The following is a 16,539-nucleotide window of genomic DNA, read 5'->3' as shown; positions in this document are numbered from 1 at the left end:
TATTTAAGGAGCTGTAATACTTAAATACTTTGCTTGATAAGCAAAGTATTTAAGGAGCTGTAACTCCTTAAATTTACCATGTAAGGGACTTTGTTGAAATTCCGTTCAGGACCGAGGTTAGATGCCATCACGGTCCAGAGCCTCACCCTACCTCCAGAGGAATCTCCATGGAAGATGTGGAAGAGAGAATTTAAATAGGGTATCCATCAAAATATCATTTCTAGAAGACATTCCATCCATGGTAATTCTTTTGTGATGGCGAGGGCCCTCTCCCCCTTTTTCCTTCTTTGTAATTTTCTGTTTGGATTTCAGCTGCAAATAATTCAATCAGTTATATTTCTTAGGTGGCACATTATCATTTTGGGTCCTTGCAAATGCCCTCTTAGGTGTTTTTTCTTTTTCTTTCTTTCTTTCTTTTTTTTTTTTTTTTTTTTTTTGGTCTTTTTGCCATTTCTTGGGCCGCTCCTGCGGCATACAGAGGTTCCCAGGCTAGGGATCCAATCGGAGCTGTAGCCACCGGCCTACGCCAGAGCCACAGCAACGCAGGATCCAAGCAGCATCTTTGACCTACACCACAGCTCACGACAACACCAGATTCTTAACCCACTGAGCAAGGCCAGGGATTGAACCCGAAACCTCATGGTTCCTAATCAGATTCGTTAACCACTGAGCCACGACGGGAACTCCTAGGTGTTTTTTCTTTATGTACTTACAGATACATTTAATTCCTGCTCACCTTATGCCCTGTTCTCTTCCTATAGGCAGCTACTTTAGTCTGTTTTTTGTTTGTTAGTTTTTTCTTTCTATGGCTGTAACTGCAGCATATGGAAGTACACCAGCTAGGGGTCAAATCAGAGCTGAAGCTGCCGACCTGCACCACAGCCACAGTAAGGCAGGATCCAAGCCTCATCTGTAACCTATATCACATCTCATGGCAATGCTGGATCCTTAACCTACTGAGCAAGGCCAGGGATAGAACTCATATTCTCATGGACACTATGTCTTTTCTTAACCCACTGAGCTACAAACAGAAACTCCTATTTTACTCTGTTTAGTGCATATTCTCCAGCAGACAGACCTCAGACCTCACCTTCACCACCTTCTCTCCGGGGTCCCCAGCCTGCCAGCCCGTAGTTCAATCCATACTACAGATGTGGACTTTCCAGCCTCCATAATCGCATGACCTAATTCCTTTTAATGAATATATATATTTATTATTTACATATTTAACGAATATATATATTATTTATACATTTAATGAATATATATGTATATAATATATAGGGTTAGGGTTAGGGTTGGCTGGATACGTTCCCCCATCAGCACCTGGGGGGAATATGAGGCTGGACTTGGAGTAAAGTTAGCAAGCAGCGGCATTTGTGCTTGGCAGGAGGCAGGCATACGGGGTGGCAGTGGACTTGTAGACACCATCATACCTCAGAGGAGGTGTGACGAATGTCCCTCAAGGAAGCGTGGCCTTACAGAAGCTGGAGTCCTGGCTGGGTGGGCAGGAGGTCGGCAAGCAGGTGCTGGCTCTGCAGAGACTTGGGGCAGTGGGTTGGAAGCAATTGGAGCCGCCACTGGATGATTTGCCAAAACCTGTCACACAGCAGACTGGTTGGCAAGAAGGAGATTTGCAGCCTCTTTGATGGCAGGAAGTGGGTTCGCCACAGGTTGGTTGGCCAGAAAGCACAGTGCCGCAGGAAGCTGGTGTGTAAGGGTTCTTGACAGAACAAGGTGGCTGGCAGTTAGCCACTGGCTGGCAGATGAAGGATATGGAAGGAGCTGGTTGGCAATGGAGGGTCTGGCAAGGGGAGGACGCCCAGCAAGTATGGTTGCAAGAACTGAACACACAAGTAGAGAGCTGGCAGGGAATAGACAGGCAGGGAACTGATTGGCAAAGCTTGAAAATGTAGCAGATAGGTTGGTAATACATTGAGGTAGAGGGCTGGTCTTCACCACTAATGGGTTGACATGAACCTGGTTGGCAGCAGGTTGGCTGGCATGGGCTTGCTGCACAGATGGTTGGTGGGCAAGATGCTTCTGGACAGGAGGTTCCTTCAGAGTGGGATGGCTCACAGGACCTAATGTCACAGCAGACCAGTTGGCCACAAGCTGCCTGGCACGATCCGGACAGGTAAACAGGCTCCTGGCAGGAGCTTTGCTGGGAGGGACTGGCTTCGCCGCCCTTTGCTGGACTACTGGTGGACTCCAAGCAGGAGGGCTGGCACGAGCTAACCGGACAAGGAGACTGACCAGTGCCAGATCCATAGCAGGTAGTACAGGAGCAAATGGGTTGGCATACAAAGCCCACACAAGAAGTTGCTGGAAGGCAGCGAGGCTGGCAAGCAGCAGGTTCGCAGCCACTGGGGGCACTGCTGCACGGCTGACAGTTTTCTTGGCATGTAACCAGTTGCCACGTTCTGCTCCTACAGGAACTAGGCAAACAGATAGCATCGCGGAAGCTGCCGTCCTTTGGGCAGATGGAGATGGTGGGCACAGCTGGAATGGCAGCAGCGTTTCCAGGGCAACAGTTGTCCACCATGGTGCCGGTGCTAACCTTGCCAGGAGGCTGCATCTCCGTCTACCTGAGCCTGAAAGACATCGAATCCGTAGGTGCTTTTATAGTCCTTTGCTGGGGGTGTTGGCGGGGCAAAGCATCTTTCCCTGTTATTGTTTCCACCCATTCGCATACAAACATCTGATTAGCAGGCTTCGGGAGCCTGGGAGGGGTCTCCAGTTTGAAAACTCGTCTGTTGAGTTGGGCGTTTTGTGGCTGAGTGTGGGCTCCTAGCCGCTGCTCCGGCTCTGGGCTAAGCTGTGTTTTTTAACAGCCTCCCCGAAGCAGGCTTCTCCCCACACTAACCTCTCATCAAGAGGCCAGAGCCCAGCCAAAGCAGCCCGCTCTTCCGCCAGGAATGCAGATCCGCACCATTTAGACAACCAGGAAATGAAGCGCTGACCCAGTTCAGAGAGGATGGTATCAGAGACGGCAAACAGAAAATCAGGTAGTGCATCCCAGGGACACTTCTGTGTCTCCACCTCTTTCTAGAACGTTCCTGTTTGGTTTTCCTGAAGCTCAGCTTTACTAGGACCACAAATACTACGTTTTAGCTTCCATTTATAGCATCCTTACTATGTACCAAGTCCTTGATTCCATCTTTTCACTGAATCTTGGCAGTGATCCTAGTTGAGTAGGCCCATATTGTCACCACTATGTCGAGTAGCAAAACGAATTCAGCGTTTAAATCATAGTCCCCAAATTATGTAAGTAATGAGGGGTGGAAACAAAATTCAAACCCAGGTGGGCCAGACCCCCAAACCTCTGATCTCAACCACCTCCAGAGACCTCCCGACTTTGGAGGTAGAGGGGGAGAATTTAAGGTAGTGATTAAAGGCTGACATTTGTACAGCAACACTGGTTCATTGGCAGGTGGTCCAGGTCCTGTGCTGGGGATCATTTGCCCCCTCAGGGGCTGTAATCCTCAGCTAGATCAAACTGGTATCCGTACCCCCAAAGATAATCTTTTCTTTGGGAAATTTAAAACTGCAAAATGTTTCTTCAAGAAAGATTAAACTCCGGAGTTCCCATTGTGGTTCAGCGGGTTAAGACCTGACATAGCCTCTGTGAGGATATGGGTTTGATCTCTGGCCTTGCTCAGTGGGTTAAGGATCTGGTATTGCCACGAGCTACAGTGTAGGTCACAGATGCGTCTCAGATGTGGCGTTGCCATGGCTATGGTGTAGGCCGGCAGCTGTAGCTCCAGTTTGACCCCTCACCCCAGAACTTCCATGTGTCGCAGGTGTGGCCATAAAAAGAAAAAGAAAAAAAAAAATGAAACTCATAATATGGAGTCAATAGTGTATGAAGTCTGTAAATACATATGAACCTATGTACAAAACAGAAACTTACAGACATCGAGAACAGGCTTGTGTTTGCAAAGGGAGAGAGAGGAGGAAGTGGGATGGATGGGGAGTTTGGGGTTGGTAGATGCAAACTATTCCATTTAGAATGGGATAAGCAGGGATTTCCCATTGTGGCTCAGCAGCAACGAACCTGACTAGTATCCATGAGGATGCGGGTTCCATCTCTATCCTTGCTCAGTGGGTTAAGGATCCAGTGTTGCCATGAGCTGTGGTGTAGGTCACGAATGTGGCTTGGATCCCGCATTGCTGTGGCTTGTGGGGTAGGTCAGCAGCTACAGCTACGATTCGACCCCTAGCCTGGGAATTTCCATATGCCGCAGGTGTGGTCCTAAAAAAAAGACAGCAAAAAGAAGAAAGGATAAGCAATTAGGTCCTGCTGCACAGCACAAGCCACTATATCCAGTCTCTTGGGATAGAACATGATGGAAGATATTATAAGAAAAAGAATGTGTGTGTGTGTGTGTGTGTGTGTGTACGACTGGGTCACTTTGTGTACAGCAGAAACTGATGCTGCCATGTAAATCAACTATAATTAAAAATTAATTCGATTTAAAAATATGTAAGGAGAGGAGTTCTGTCATGGCGCCGTGGAAACGAATCCGACTAGGAACCATGAGGTTGCGCGTTCCATCCCTGGCCTCGTTCTGTGGGTTAAGGATCCAGCATTGCCATGAGATGTGGTGTAGGTCGAAGACACGGCTCAGATCTGGTGGTGCTGTGCCTGTGGCGTAGGCCAGCAGCTGTAGCTTTGATTTGACCCCTAGCCTGGGAACCTCTGTATGCCATGGGTGGGGCCCTAAAAAGCAAAATAAATACATATATATATATATATATATATATATATATATATGCATGTGTGTGTGTGTGTGCATAGAAAAGAAAAAATAAAACACACCTAGAAGTGAAATAAGGACTTGGCTGCAAAGTGGGTTTTGTGTTAACCGCTTCCAAGAGAGATTCATGAGGCGCTTTGCCGAGTCTTCCTCTCTGCCTTTGGGCTGGTCCTGGCTCTGCATCATCAACCAACTCCAGCCTCCCACACCAGTCCACGTCCTGGCCTGGATCACGCTGGAAATACATGAAATGGAGCGATCGTGGGCTTGGGACACAGACAGGGGTGGTTTCCATTCCTGGTCCTGTGGCCAACTCACTCGGTTGGGCCTGTGAGCTCATTACCCAAGTGTTCCAAGCAGTGAGAGTTTATCAACTGCAGATCTACGATTCAGGTTATTTTTACTATTAGGGTCTGCCTAACAGTTACTGAAAAGGCTAGAAAGTCTAGAAGTTACGTTCCAAAGTATCAGTGACAACATGCCTTCTCTTAGCTTTTGTGTTAAAAGGAAGAGAAATTTTTCTGTTCACAGCGATGCCTGAAAAACCCTTACCCTTGTTCCTAAAATTCCTTTCCTCAACCACTGCTTTTCCCATCGTGGCATTGATCACTTCTTTTGTCCTCCATGTCATTGCTGTTCATTTCAGCATCTTGCAAAGTGCAGGGATCCCTGCACCATGTATGTTTTATGCCTGAAAGTCTACATTCCAAAACTCTCATCTCTCAAGAGGAAATGCTTTTGGTCTTACTAAATAGGTCTGTCAAAACAGGAACAGGAACATGTTTGAGAAAGTGTGTCAGAAGTTCCCATTGTGGCTCAGCAGTAACGAGCCCCAAGTAGGATCCATGAAGACACAGGTTCCATCCCTGGCCTCCCTCAGTGGGTTAAGGATCCAGCATTGCCATGAGCTGTAGTGTAGGTCACAGATGCAGCTCGGCTCCCACATTGCTATGGCTGTGATGTAGGCCAGAAGTTGAAGCTCAGATTTGACCCCTAGCCTGGGAACTACCATATGCCGCAGGTGTGGCCCTAAAAAGCCAAAAAAAAAAGAGAGAGAGAGAGAGATGGAGAGAAAGAATGTAAATTTCAATCTGAAAACGATACCAATGCCCTATACCCATACTTACAATTTTATTGTTTCAAAGCAATCTTTTTTTTTTTTTTTAAGGCCACTTGTGCAGCATATGGAAGTTCCCAGGTTAGAGGTCGAATCAGAGCTGCAGCTGCCAGCCTACACCACAGCCACAGCAGCACAGGATCCTTAAGCCACTGAGTGATACCAGGGATCGAACCTGCTTCCTCACAGTTACGAGTCAGGTTCATTACCACCAAGCCACAGCGGGAACTCCCAAAGCAATTCATCTTTTCATCCTTTTTTCTCTTGTTCTGCTCTTGTCTCCTTTCCTCTTAAAGAAACATCTCAATAGGTTGGGGAAAAGGTGCAAACTTTCAGCTCTAAGATGAATAAGATGAGAATTTAATGTAGAGCCTGGTGACCACAGCTGATAATGTGTATTGTATAATTGAAATTTGCTAAAAGGACTTATATATCCTTACACACACAAAAAAAAAGATAAATGATGTGAGGTGATGTATGTGTTAATTAATTAGATGGGTGGAATCCTTTCACCGTATATATATATATATCAAATCATCACAATGTATACTTTATCTCACAGTTTTATTTGTCAATTATCCCTGTATAAAGCTGGGGGCGATAAATCTCTGAATAGAAACAAAAATTTGTCTTGAAAAAAAAAGAAAAAATTCCCTTTTGCCATGATTCAAGGCGCTCAAGACATCTAGTGTATCACCAAGAGCTCTTGTGATCACACCAAGAAATAAGTCATGGCATGAAAACGCAAACTTGGACAAAACAGGGTTTTAGTCATTTGTATATTAGTCCTAGCTGTGACTATCCTGAATTCTGTGTTTGTCATTCCCTTGTGGATAGACAGATAGAGAGACAGACAGACAGATAATTACAGATATCTACACATTAGATATATATATAATATGTATTTTATAACGTGTGTCTTTGTATGTATATATACATGTATGTATATTCATACATATGTGTATTATGCATATGCGTGTGTGGTTTTTGAACTTTAAACACATACATGATCTCTGGGCCTTGTTTATATCAATAAACATTACATTGGTAAGGTTCACCCATTTTGTTGCATGTAGCCAATGTTCAGCTGTTTTCACTACAACATAATATTCTATTATGTGAGTGAATATACCACAACTTTCTTATCTCTGTTGATAGGCCTTTGAGTTGTTTGTTTATTCTTCATCTACAAAATGGAGAAAAAGAAATCATACCTTACAGAATTTCTGTGATTTACATGAAACACTGAGTCTGTGCTGGGCACAGAGATTTAAAAACCTGGACAAATCTTTTGACTCTGGAAGGAGATAGAGATTAAATCCAATGGCCTAGTGAGATGGTTACTTCAAGGCCAATGTGCAGGATGTTTCAGTTTTGACTTTCTCCCTCTGCCAATTGCCTAACCCAATGGTTTTCCCACAGGGATGATTTATACCCTCCCCCCACCAGGGGGATGTTCGCCAATGTCTGGAGATATTTTTGGTCAACACACTCAGGAGATGCTTCTAGCATCTAGTCTGGTGAGGCCAGAGATATTGCTAAATATCCTACAATGCAAAGAACAGTCCCCACCATAAAGAATTACCCAGCCCCAAATGTCAATGGCGCCAAATTTGAAAAGCTCTGGGCTACTCTCTCTTGTGATTGGGATAGCCCAAGCTGCACTTTGAGGACAAGGACTAGCCATTCAATCTATCACACTAAGTGCAAGGGGTGACTACTTTGAAGAGACCCTGTCTTTGGATATTGTAAGAGGATATGTACGGACTTTATGCAAAGAGTATGTCCTACAGGAACTAAGAAAACATATCAAAGCTCTTGCATAAGAAATCCAGCTTACCTTTCTTACAGTAAGCATGACCTCCCCCATTGTTTTCATCCCATTGTGGCCCCAGAAGCCACTGGCATCCCCCTCAGTCTCCCTATATCCAAGTCCATGCACCTCCATTCAGCATTCCACAGCAAGGCCAGAGGGATGTTCCAAAACCCAGTGGTCACGTCACTGCCCTGCATATGGTCCCTCAATGCCTTCATGTCAGCTCTGTACAAGACGCCTCTGTCTAGCATGCAAGGCAGGATGAGGGTGGGTCACTGTCTACCTATCTGATCTCAGAGTTCATCACTTCTCTAAGAACACCTCTGCCCCAGCTTTGCCTGCTAAACAGTGTGCTCATATGTCCCATTTATTTGTATATATTTCCTCTGCTTGGTAAGCTCTTCCTTCCTGGTTCCTAACTGGTTAATTCCTACTTGTGCTGCAAGACTCAGCTTCCCCTAAGAAGTCTTCCCTGTCTCCCTATTATATATATTTCCTCTGCTTGGTAAGCTCTTCCTTCCTGGTTCCTAACTGGTTAATTCCTACTTGTGCTGCAAGACTCAGCTTCCCCTAAGAAGTCTTCCCTGTCTCCCTATGCCCTGCTGAGTTCAAAGCACTCTATGCTTGCCTCTAACCCAGGACTCAGGACAATGGGACTCATTGTCTCCCTGCCTGTCTCCCCATCAGAGAGTAAGCTTCCTGAGAGTGGGGTTGAAATGTTTGGCTTCCCATACCTAGAACCCAACCTAGTCCCTGGCACCTAAGAGGTCTCTACTAAATCTTGTTGGATGGAAGGATGGATGGATGGATGGGTAAAGGGATGAGTGAATGATGCTGACCTCCAAGATGAAGCAAGTCAGCTGATGAGAATAAGAAGTGAACAAGAGAGCAAAGAGAACAGCGTGTCACTTCAGCTTGGATGTGTTTATTGGACAGTTAAACATCTTTATGCCATGGAAGAGGTTCCCAAGAAAGAGGAGCACACACAGCAAGGAAGCATCTTCATGAGGACAGAAAAAAAAATTATGCCAGGAAAGAGATTTGAGATGATGTGGCAAAGCAACCTTTCTCAGCTCGATGGCAGCAGCAGACAGGATCCCAGAATGTCCCCCGGCTCACTCCCAGGAGGCTTTCATTTGGACCGTGGGGACACTGACATTTCTGATGAGTTATTTGAAGCAGATGGCGAGTGATGGTACAAAAGGAAAGAGATTCTAAGTCAGAATGAGCTTTCGGGATGGAGGTCAAATTTCCATGGAGGTACCAATGGCAGGAATTTGTGGACCAAGGCCAGGTCAGCAGTTGGCAGGCTTGGCAGCAGCAGGTTGGCTGGCTGCAGCCTCAGGGGTGGTTGGGCTGGTGGGCTTGGCCTCAGTGGGTTGGCAGGGACTGGCATCTGAGACCTCTGACTTGCAGGGCGTTGACTCACAATCCGGCTGACTGGAAGTGGACTTTTTGCAATCCCGTGTGCAGGATTCAGCACAAGATAGGCGGGAGCAGACCGGGCGGTAAGAGACAGAGGTGACATAGGCCGGGCGGCGCAGGAAGGAGTAACATGGGCGGTAGCAGGCCGGGCGGTAGGAGATGGATGTCAAGCATGGCTGCCTGTAGGTGACGGGCCCAGAGCAGATCGGGCGGCAGATGGGGCGGTAGGAAATGGAAGTCGTGCAAGGTTGTTTGCCAGAGCTGGGTATGTAGAAAGTTCGAGAGCAAGTTGGCTGGCAGATGGCAGATGCAGAAGACCCCGGACGGCTGCAGAGGGGTCGGCAGGATGCAGACTGGCAGGAAACAGGCTCACAGCAGATGGACCGACTACGCTTAACTACGTAGCAGGTAGGCTGACATGGCCTGGGCACACAGACTTTTGGCAAGCAGGGGCTGGGCTCAGAGCAGATGGGTTGGCAGATGCTGGAGACGCAGCAAGAGGGCTCCTGGCAAGTGCTGGAAACACAAGGTGGCTCGCAAGGGCTTGGGACACAGCAGACCGGGCGGACACAGACAGGCTCACAGACCAGAGATACGCCGGTGGCTGGCTGGCAGATGCTGGGCTCCGAGCAGGATGGCTCACAAGGACTGGAGTCACAGCAGACAGACTGGCAGCTATTGGCCACAGAGCAGACAGATGGAGAGCAGCTCGGCCTGGGGCACACGGGCTGACAGCAAGCAGGCTCACAGATCACTGGCTGGCAGGAAGTAGGCACAGTGCACACAGCTGGCTGGCAGCAGCTGGGTTTGCAGAGGATGGTCTGGCAGGAAGTGGGCACACAGAGGACTGGTTGGCAGGAAGGGGCTTTGCAGCACACAGGCTGGGCACAGCTGCTCACAGAACAGGTGGGCTCACAGATGGTGGCCTCACAGCACAGAGGCTGGGCACAGCTGCTCACAGGGCAGGTGGGTTCACAGATGGTGGCCTCGCAGCACACGGGCTGGGCACAGCAGCTCACAGAACAGGTGGGCTCACAGATGGTGGCCTTGCAGCACACGGGCTGGGCACAGCTGCTCACAGAACAGGTGGGCTCACAGATGGTGGCCTCGCAGCACACAGGCTGGGCACAGCTGCTCACAGAACAGGTGGGCTCACAGATGGTGGCCTCGCAGCACACGGGCTGGGCACAGCAGCTCACGGGGCAGGTGGGCTCACAGATGGTGGCCTCATAGCACACGGGCTGGGCACAGCTGCTCACGGAACAGGTGGGCTCACAGATGGTGGCCTCACAGCACACAGGCTGGACACAGCAGCTCACGGGGCAGGTGGGCTCACAGATGGTGGCCTCGTAGCACACGGGCTGGACACAGCTGCTCACAGAACAGGTAGGCTGACAGCCCTGGGAGCCACAGCTGGATGATCCACAGCTATCTTGACAAGTCACCAACTGCCACGTCTGGCTCCGGCAGGAACTGGGCAAGCAAATTGGCCCATTGCAGCTCACCTCAGTGGAGCAGAGGGAGATGGCTGGCACAGAGGGGCATTTCCTAGAACAGCAGTTTCCAGACATGGTGAAGGTACCTCTGCCCCCTCGTGAGTGCTGAGAGGTTGCTGCCTGACTGGGGCAGCACTCCAGGGCCCTCACTTTTATACCCCTACTTCCTGGCACGTGCTGTTTTGAGCCCCTGCATCTTTTCCTCATTGCTGTTTGGGCCAGTTTGCGGAGGAGCAGCTTATTAAGTCCATGTTTGTTGATCTTGAAGTTGTATCTACTCATAAGGGAGCTGTTTGTTTACTGACTTGCTAAAGTGGGACTCCTCAGAGCTACAGGTCATCTTGAAATAAGTACCATCGCCTCCAAGCTGAATGGTCTGTGTTTCTGGGCCTCAGGAGCAAGGGGATAGGAAAGGAACGTTTAATTTAAGCATCATCTCGTCCTTTGCACCGGGCCCTGGGCTGGACACAAAGGACACCCACACGAATAAGATCGACTCACTCCCATGGATCCCACTCTCTGCTGGGCAAGCATGCAAGCAAACTCATTGCAATGCAACAATAAACTCAACAGTAGACTAAAGGGAATAGCAGAGAGGAGCAGTGATGTGCTCTGTGGGAGAGGGGATATCTGGGTTGCATTTTGGGGGGGCCACACCCATGGCATGCAGAAGTTCCCAGTGCGGGAATCAAACCCACCTCACAGCAGCACTGTAGTGACAAAGCTGGACCCTTAACCCACTCAGCCGCAAGGGAACTTCTGGGCTGCATTTTAAATGACTGCACTTCACAGCAACAATCTCACTTAAAACTATCATAAGTCCTGTGAGTCAGGGATTCATCTCCCCCCACTATGGGTGAAGAGAAAGAAAGGGGGTTAGAATCAGAAAGTTTGTCACCTGCTAAAGATCACATACTGCTTGCCTCCTCATCTAGGGCTGCTCTTCTTCCTCTTCACCATCTTGTCTGGACAGACCTTTCTCAAGAGCCACATGTCACAGGCTCAGCCCACAATGCTCTCCTCCATTCTGTTCTGTGAGCAGCCCTACCCTAAAACACTGGCTCTACCTGACCCTGGAAAGCACCTGACCTGTCCTCTCTGCTTTTCCTCCCTCCTTTTCTTCTACCCACCCCCTTCTCAAGCACTCCGTGGACCTCCAGAGTCCTTCTTGACTTGGATGATTTTAACAGCTACTAAAAGAAAGACAAGATCCAAAGGGTAAACATAAAAGATAAGAGATCTTTCACAAAGACAGAGTGAACAAAACTGAAGAACACAAAGGCTTTCCCAAAGAATTTTGTCATTGCTACCACTTGAGACAGACCTGAGGTGAAAAATGAACCTTAGGTTTCTAAACCCCAAGGCCTGGCATCCTTGCAGAATGAAGGACTCACCTTGCTTTTGCTATGTGCTTTCAATATCAATGCAAAAGGCAAGCTCTCCTTTAGAAAAGCTGGACCATTGTACCAACCATTCACCATCGCTCCCTTCATTTATTAACTGATGCACTCCTTCACTCAACTTTTCTTTTATTCATCCATTCAATTCAGCCATCATTGGATCCTCTGTGAGGGATGCAAAAAGAGAGACTTGAAATTCCTACCACAAGGAGCCCAAATTTAGAAGAAAGACAGATACATACATAAATAATCATGGTACAGTATACGTACAAGTGCTGTAATACATAGATGCACGAGGTGTGATGAGGGCACCCAGGAGAAATACCAACATGGTTTGGGGAAAATTAGGGAAGATTTCTCAAGTAATAGGATGACCAAATTGAATCCTCAAGGAAGGAGGATAAAAGGGGATGGTAGCGGTAGCAAAAGAATCAGCTACAGAAACCAAAGACAAGAGCGGGATACATTTGAGGAGCAACAAAGTGTTCTATAGCCAGAATGAGAAGTACAAGGGGGCAGAAAGGGACAGTGACCAGACTAGAGGGGTAACTAGGAACTCATGAAAGGCCTTGTGGATCATGATCTAATGTTGGATTTTATGCTGACCCTTGGGAGTTTGAAGTAAGGGAGTAACTTAACTAGCTTTGCCCTTTAGAAAGTTCTCTCCGTGGAGAAGGGACTGGAGAAGGAGGGCAAGTCTGGAGGTAAGGAGACCATTAGGGTCTAGAGCAATTATCCTAAAGCTTCATGATGACAACCAGAAGTGGGCAGTGCCTGGGAACTACAGCAATATGAAACAGAATCTACAGGATTTAGTGGTTGAAAGTGCAAGATTAGGAATAGGAAGTGCCATCCTTTGAGATGTGTCTCTCAGGCAGTGAAGAAAGAGAACTTTTGGACAGTTTTGCAAAAGGTAAGCAGAGGTGGAGTCCCCAGGATCCTGATTTGCACCTCATCCACCTTCTCTTCCTCAGCTAAACCAGCAGTGAAATTCCAGGTGGACCTGGCCCTCCTCCCAACAACTCCCTGACTGACAAACTCTCAGTAAAGAAGCCTACACAGCATTATCTGTTCTGCTAAAATTTCATCTCCTCAAAGAATGCTTCCCTGCTAAAAGAAATAAGACACTCCTTTAACTATCTAGCCCATTTCTCCTTTATTCTTTTTTATAGCTCTTGCCTCTTTGACATTATCTAAGCACCAGGAGGGCAAGGATTTTGTTTACTCACTAATGTATAACCATCATTCAGAGAAGTGTTTGATACATAGGAGGGTTACAATTAATATTTATTGAATGAATGAATGAGGACCTCTGTGGACAGCTAGGACAGTCAGTTCTCCATCAATTATTCAAAGAAATTACTACCTTCTACTCATCCATCTGGGAAACGATGGCCATGATCAAGGGAAGAGTTGGCCGCTGTGAATCACAACCATTCAATGCAAACCCAATGAGTTCTTGGCAACTTTGTCCCACACTCCTGCTCTGGCTTTGACTTTGTCTTGGGGGTTAAAGAGTCAATTTTCAGCCAGATCCAAAATGACCTAAATAATACAATCTGAAACTCAATCAGAGAAGAGTCAAATCTCAAATTCTCTACAAAATCAAGACACTTCCAATCCTGCTGGGTTTTTTAATGAAACAAACAAACAAAAAAGGACAGATAGAAAGAAAAAAAACACAATGAGCCTCCACTATACACTGAGCTAGAATGGCTAAAAATAAAAAGACTGACGATGTCAAACGTTAACAAGGGCATGGAGCACCTGGAACTCTCAAACATTGCTGGTGGGAATACACAACGTATAGGACTGCTAAAACAGATTGGTAGTTTCTTAGAAAGATGAATATTCACTATTTACCTAGAAGTCCAACACATTGCTATTTATCCAAAATAAATGAAAATATATGTCCACATAAAATGTGGACATGAATGTTCATTGCAGCTTTATTCATAATGGCAGATAAATTGAAGACAACCCAAATGCCCATCAGTAGAGGAATATTTTTAATGTAGTTTATTTGTACAATGCAATCAATACTATTCAATAAAAAGGAATAAACCATTGATAGTATAGCAGCATGGATGAATATAAAAATTGTTATTCTAAGTGAAAAAATTTACCCTGTATGATTTCACTTACACAAAATTATAGAAATGGCAAAGTTTATAGTGACATAAAATGATATAAGCCATAGATCGATGGTTGCCTATGGTTGGGGTGGGTAGTGGGGAGAATTACCTACCAAGGAGCCCTGGGAAATTTGAGGGATGATAGGAAGTTCTGTATCTTGAGTCCCATGGTGGTTACTTAAGTATATACAATCATCAAATCTCACTGAACTGCACACTAAAAATGGGAGTATTTTACCATATGTAAACTGTATCTCAAAGTTGGCTTATAAAAAATGAAACAAAAATTTAAGGAGCAAAAAAGTAAAAACATCATAATCCCAGTTTTATTTTTAAATATGCTTAGGAGTGTGGGAAAAGGTATGTCAGTAATAAACTCTAAGGGGTGATAATTCAGGTGGGCGTTTTTTTCTTCTTTATATTTTTCTGTATTTTTTTTCATATTTTTAGGGATCATTGCTATGCTTACAATCAGGAGAAAAAAAAACCTGTTTGTTGAATGAAAGACATGTTGCTTTGTGGGAATGAAAATCAATATTGTTCTCCCAAGGCAAGAATAGCATCAGTTTTATTCCACAGGCAGTTTAAGATTCTGTTGTGCGAATAGCTGAATTAACTATCTTTTGAATTTTAACCTTCGAGCTGGGTCTCTCACACACCTGGGTCAGGCCCTATCTAGCGTATATAGACTCAGTCCTCTCACACTGAGGACTCAAGCAAAAGAAACCCACAGCTGGTTCCAGGACAAGAAAAGCCAACCCAGAGAAGGAAGACTTCACCAAAGCATGAGGCTGGAGGAAGGTCCTGGACTTTCCAGAACATCCTTAGAACCTGTCTGTTTATAAGGTTTTGCCACAGGAATCCCTTCCATTCAGAACCATGCAGGTTTTACCAAAGCCTCCTTGCCTGACTTAGCCAGAAAGTCCCTCCCAAACCTGAAGTCTTCCTGCAGAACCGGGATGCGGAAGGAAGAGGGGCCTTCACTCGGGATGAAACTTGGCCAGCATTAGCATTTCCCTGGGAGCTTTTGAAAAGGTAAGTCCCAGGGCCTCCCACTCTGGAGTTAAGGATGAAACCTCTGGCAGGGAAGCCTGAAGACCTTCCTCCCCAGGTCAATCAGAGGAGATTTCATCTATATTCCAGGTCTTGTTAAAAGACAGATTGCCAGGCCACACCCACACCCCCACCCCCAGTGGATTCTGATCCTGCTTGTCTCCAAAGAGAGCTCTGGAATCACAGTTCTAACTAGCCCCCAGGTGGTTCTGATGCAGGTGGTCCACAAACCACATTTCAAAAACCCCATTGTGGATGCCAGGGTAAATATTCCTGGCTCAGGGCCCAAGAGGGCGCCAAGGAAGAGGCAGGAGGCCTAATTGAGTTATGGCAGCATGCTTGCATTTATTAAGTTAACAAAGAGGAATTTTTGCATCTCAAAAGCAGCAGAAAGCATGGGGGGGGGGCGGAGGCGGTGTCAGTCCTAAAGCCACCTTGAATGAGAAGATGCTCTCTTAACGTCTTGAAAAAAAAAAAAAAAATCATGGGGATTATTCAACCCTTTGAGCTTCGGGTACCATTTTAGATGAGACCCCGTCTTCCTTTCTCACCAGCACTTGGCTCTGGGTTCTCAGTGCCTTGCGAACCCCAGGCAGGCTTTGGAGAACAAGTCTTCTGCTACAAATGACATCGAGAGGCAGGACACTGTCCCCGGGGGCCGGGAAGAGCCTGGAGACAAAGGTTCTCCCCCTGGAGCACATGGAGGCAGCCTCCGGGCAGAGGTGGGCGAAAGATCTTCATTTGGTATCGCAGACAGGCGTGGGCTGGCAGCACACCGGGCCGCAGCACCCAGAAGGGCCGCAGCAACCGGATCCACAGCAGCCCCCGCAGCCTCCGCAGCCTCCACAGCCCCCGCAACCCCCGCACCCCGATCCGCAGCAGGAAGACCCGCAGCAGCCGCCCCCGCAGCCTCCGCAGCCTCCGCAGTCTCCGCAGCCTCCGCAGCCTCCGCAGCAGCCACAGCAGGAACCACAGCAGGAGGCGCAGCAGTCGCAGCAACCGCAGCAGGCGGGCTGGCAGCAGCACACCTCACAGCAGTCTTGCTCCTGAGGACAGCAGGTGACGCAATCCCCCGGGCAGCACCCCATGGTCCCCGAAGGTCAGGTCGCGGGTCGGAACGCGACCGGAGTGCCCCAAATGTGCCGGTCGCCTGCCCGACCGCAGCTTTTATATCCCCTCAAGGAGGGTGTTGGCCTCCGCGACAGGATGTTGTCTTTGTTGTTATTTATGCTTGTTTGCATAAGAGCGTCTCATTAGCCGGTCTGTTTATTTTCCAGCTCTGAGTACCTCAACTCATAAAAGAAAAAAAAAAGCCCCACTCCTCCCAACTGCTGTTT

The 16,539-nt window shown here is 47.3% G+C and overlaps 3 protein-coding genes across 3 annotated transcripts; all 3 read right to left on the bottom strand.

Annotated features, from left to right (window-relative positions):
• Positions 1,295-2,606, bottom strand: LOC110255910 (keratin-associated protein 29-1). The gene has a single exon (XM_021066321.1). The coding sequence runs from the start codon at positions 2,576-2,578 to the stop codon at positions 1,463-1,465; it is 1,116 nt and encodes a 371-aa protein (XP_020921980.1). The 5' UTR covers positions 2,579-2,606; the 3' UTR covers positions 1,295-1,462.
• LOC110256006 (keratin-associated protein 16-1) lies at positions 8,601-10,734 on the bottom strand. The gene has a single exon (XM_021067003.1). It carries the CDS (start codon positions 10,687-10,689, stop codon positions 8,989-8,991), a length of 1,701 nt encoding a protein of 566 aa, XP_020922662.1. The 5' UTR covers positions 10,690-10,734; the 3' UTR covers positions 8,601-8,988.
• LOC100514981 (keratin-associated protein 17-1) lies at positions 15,523-16,335 on the bottom strand. Its single transcript, XM_003131435.4, has one exon. It carries the CDS (start codon positions 16,288-16,290, stop codon positions 15,940-15,942), a length of 351 nt encoding a protein of 116 aa, XP_003131483.2. The 5' UTR covers positions 16,291-16,335; the 3' UTR covers positions 15,523-15,939.

The sequence above is a fragment of the Sus scrofa genome, chromosome 12 (assembly GCF_000003025.6).
Source record: "Sus scrofa isolate TJ Tabasco breed Duroc chromosome 12, Sscrofa11.1, whole genome shotgun sequence".
Taxonomy (NCBI): Eukaryota; Metazoa; Chordata; class Mammalia; order Artiodactyla; family Suidae; genus Sus; species Sus scrofa.
The sequence above is the reverse complement of the archived record's forward strand: the minus strand, read 5'-3'. Positions and strand labels throughout refer to the sequence as shown.

Excerpts from the sequence above, each read along its gene's own strand:
- LOC110255910 (XM_021066321.1), bottom strand. The coding sequence starts at position 2,578 with ATGCAGCCTCCTGGCAAGGTTAGCACCGGCACCATGGTGGACAACTGT.
- LOC110256006 (XM_021067003.1), bottom strand. The coding sequence starts at position 10,689 with ATGTCTGGAAACTGCTGTTCTAGGAAATGCCCCTCTGTGCCAGCCATC.
- LOC100514981 (XM_003131435.4), bottom strand. The coding sequence starts at position 16,290 with ATGGGGTGCTGCCCGGGGGATTGCGTCACCTGCTGTCCTCAGGAGCAA.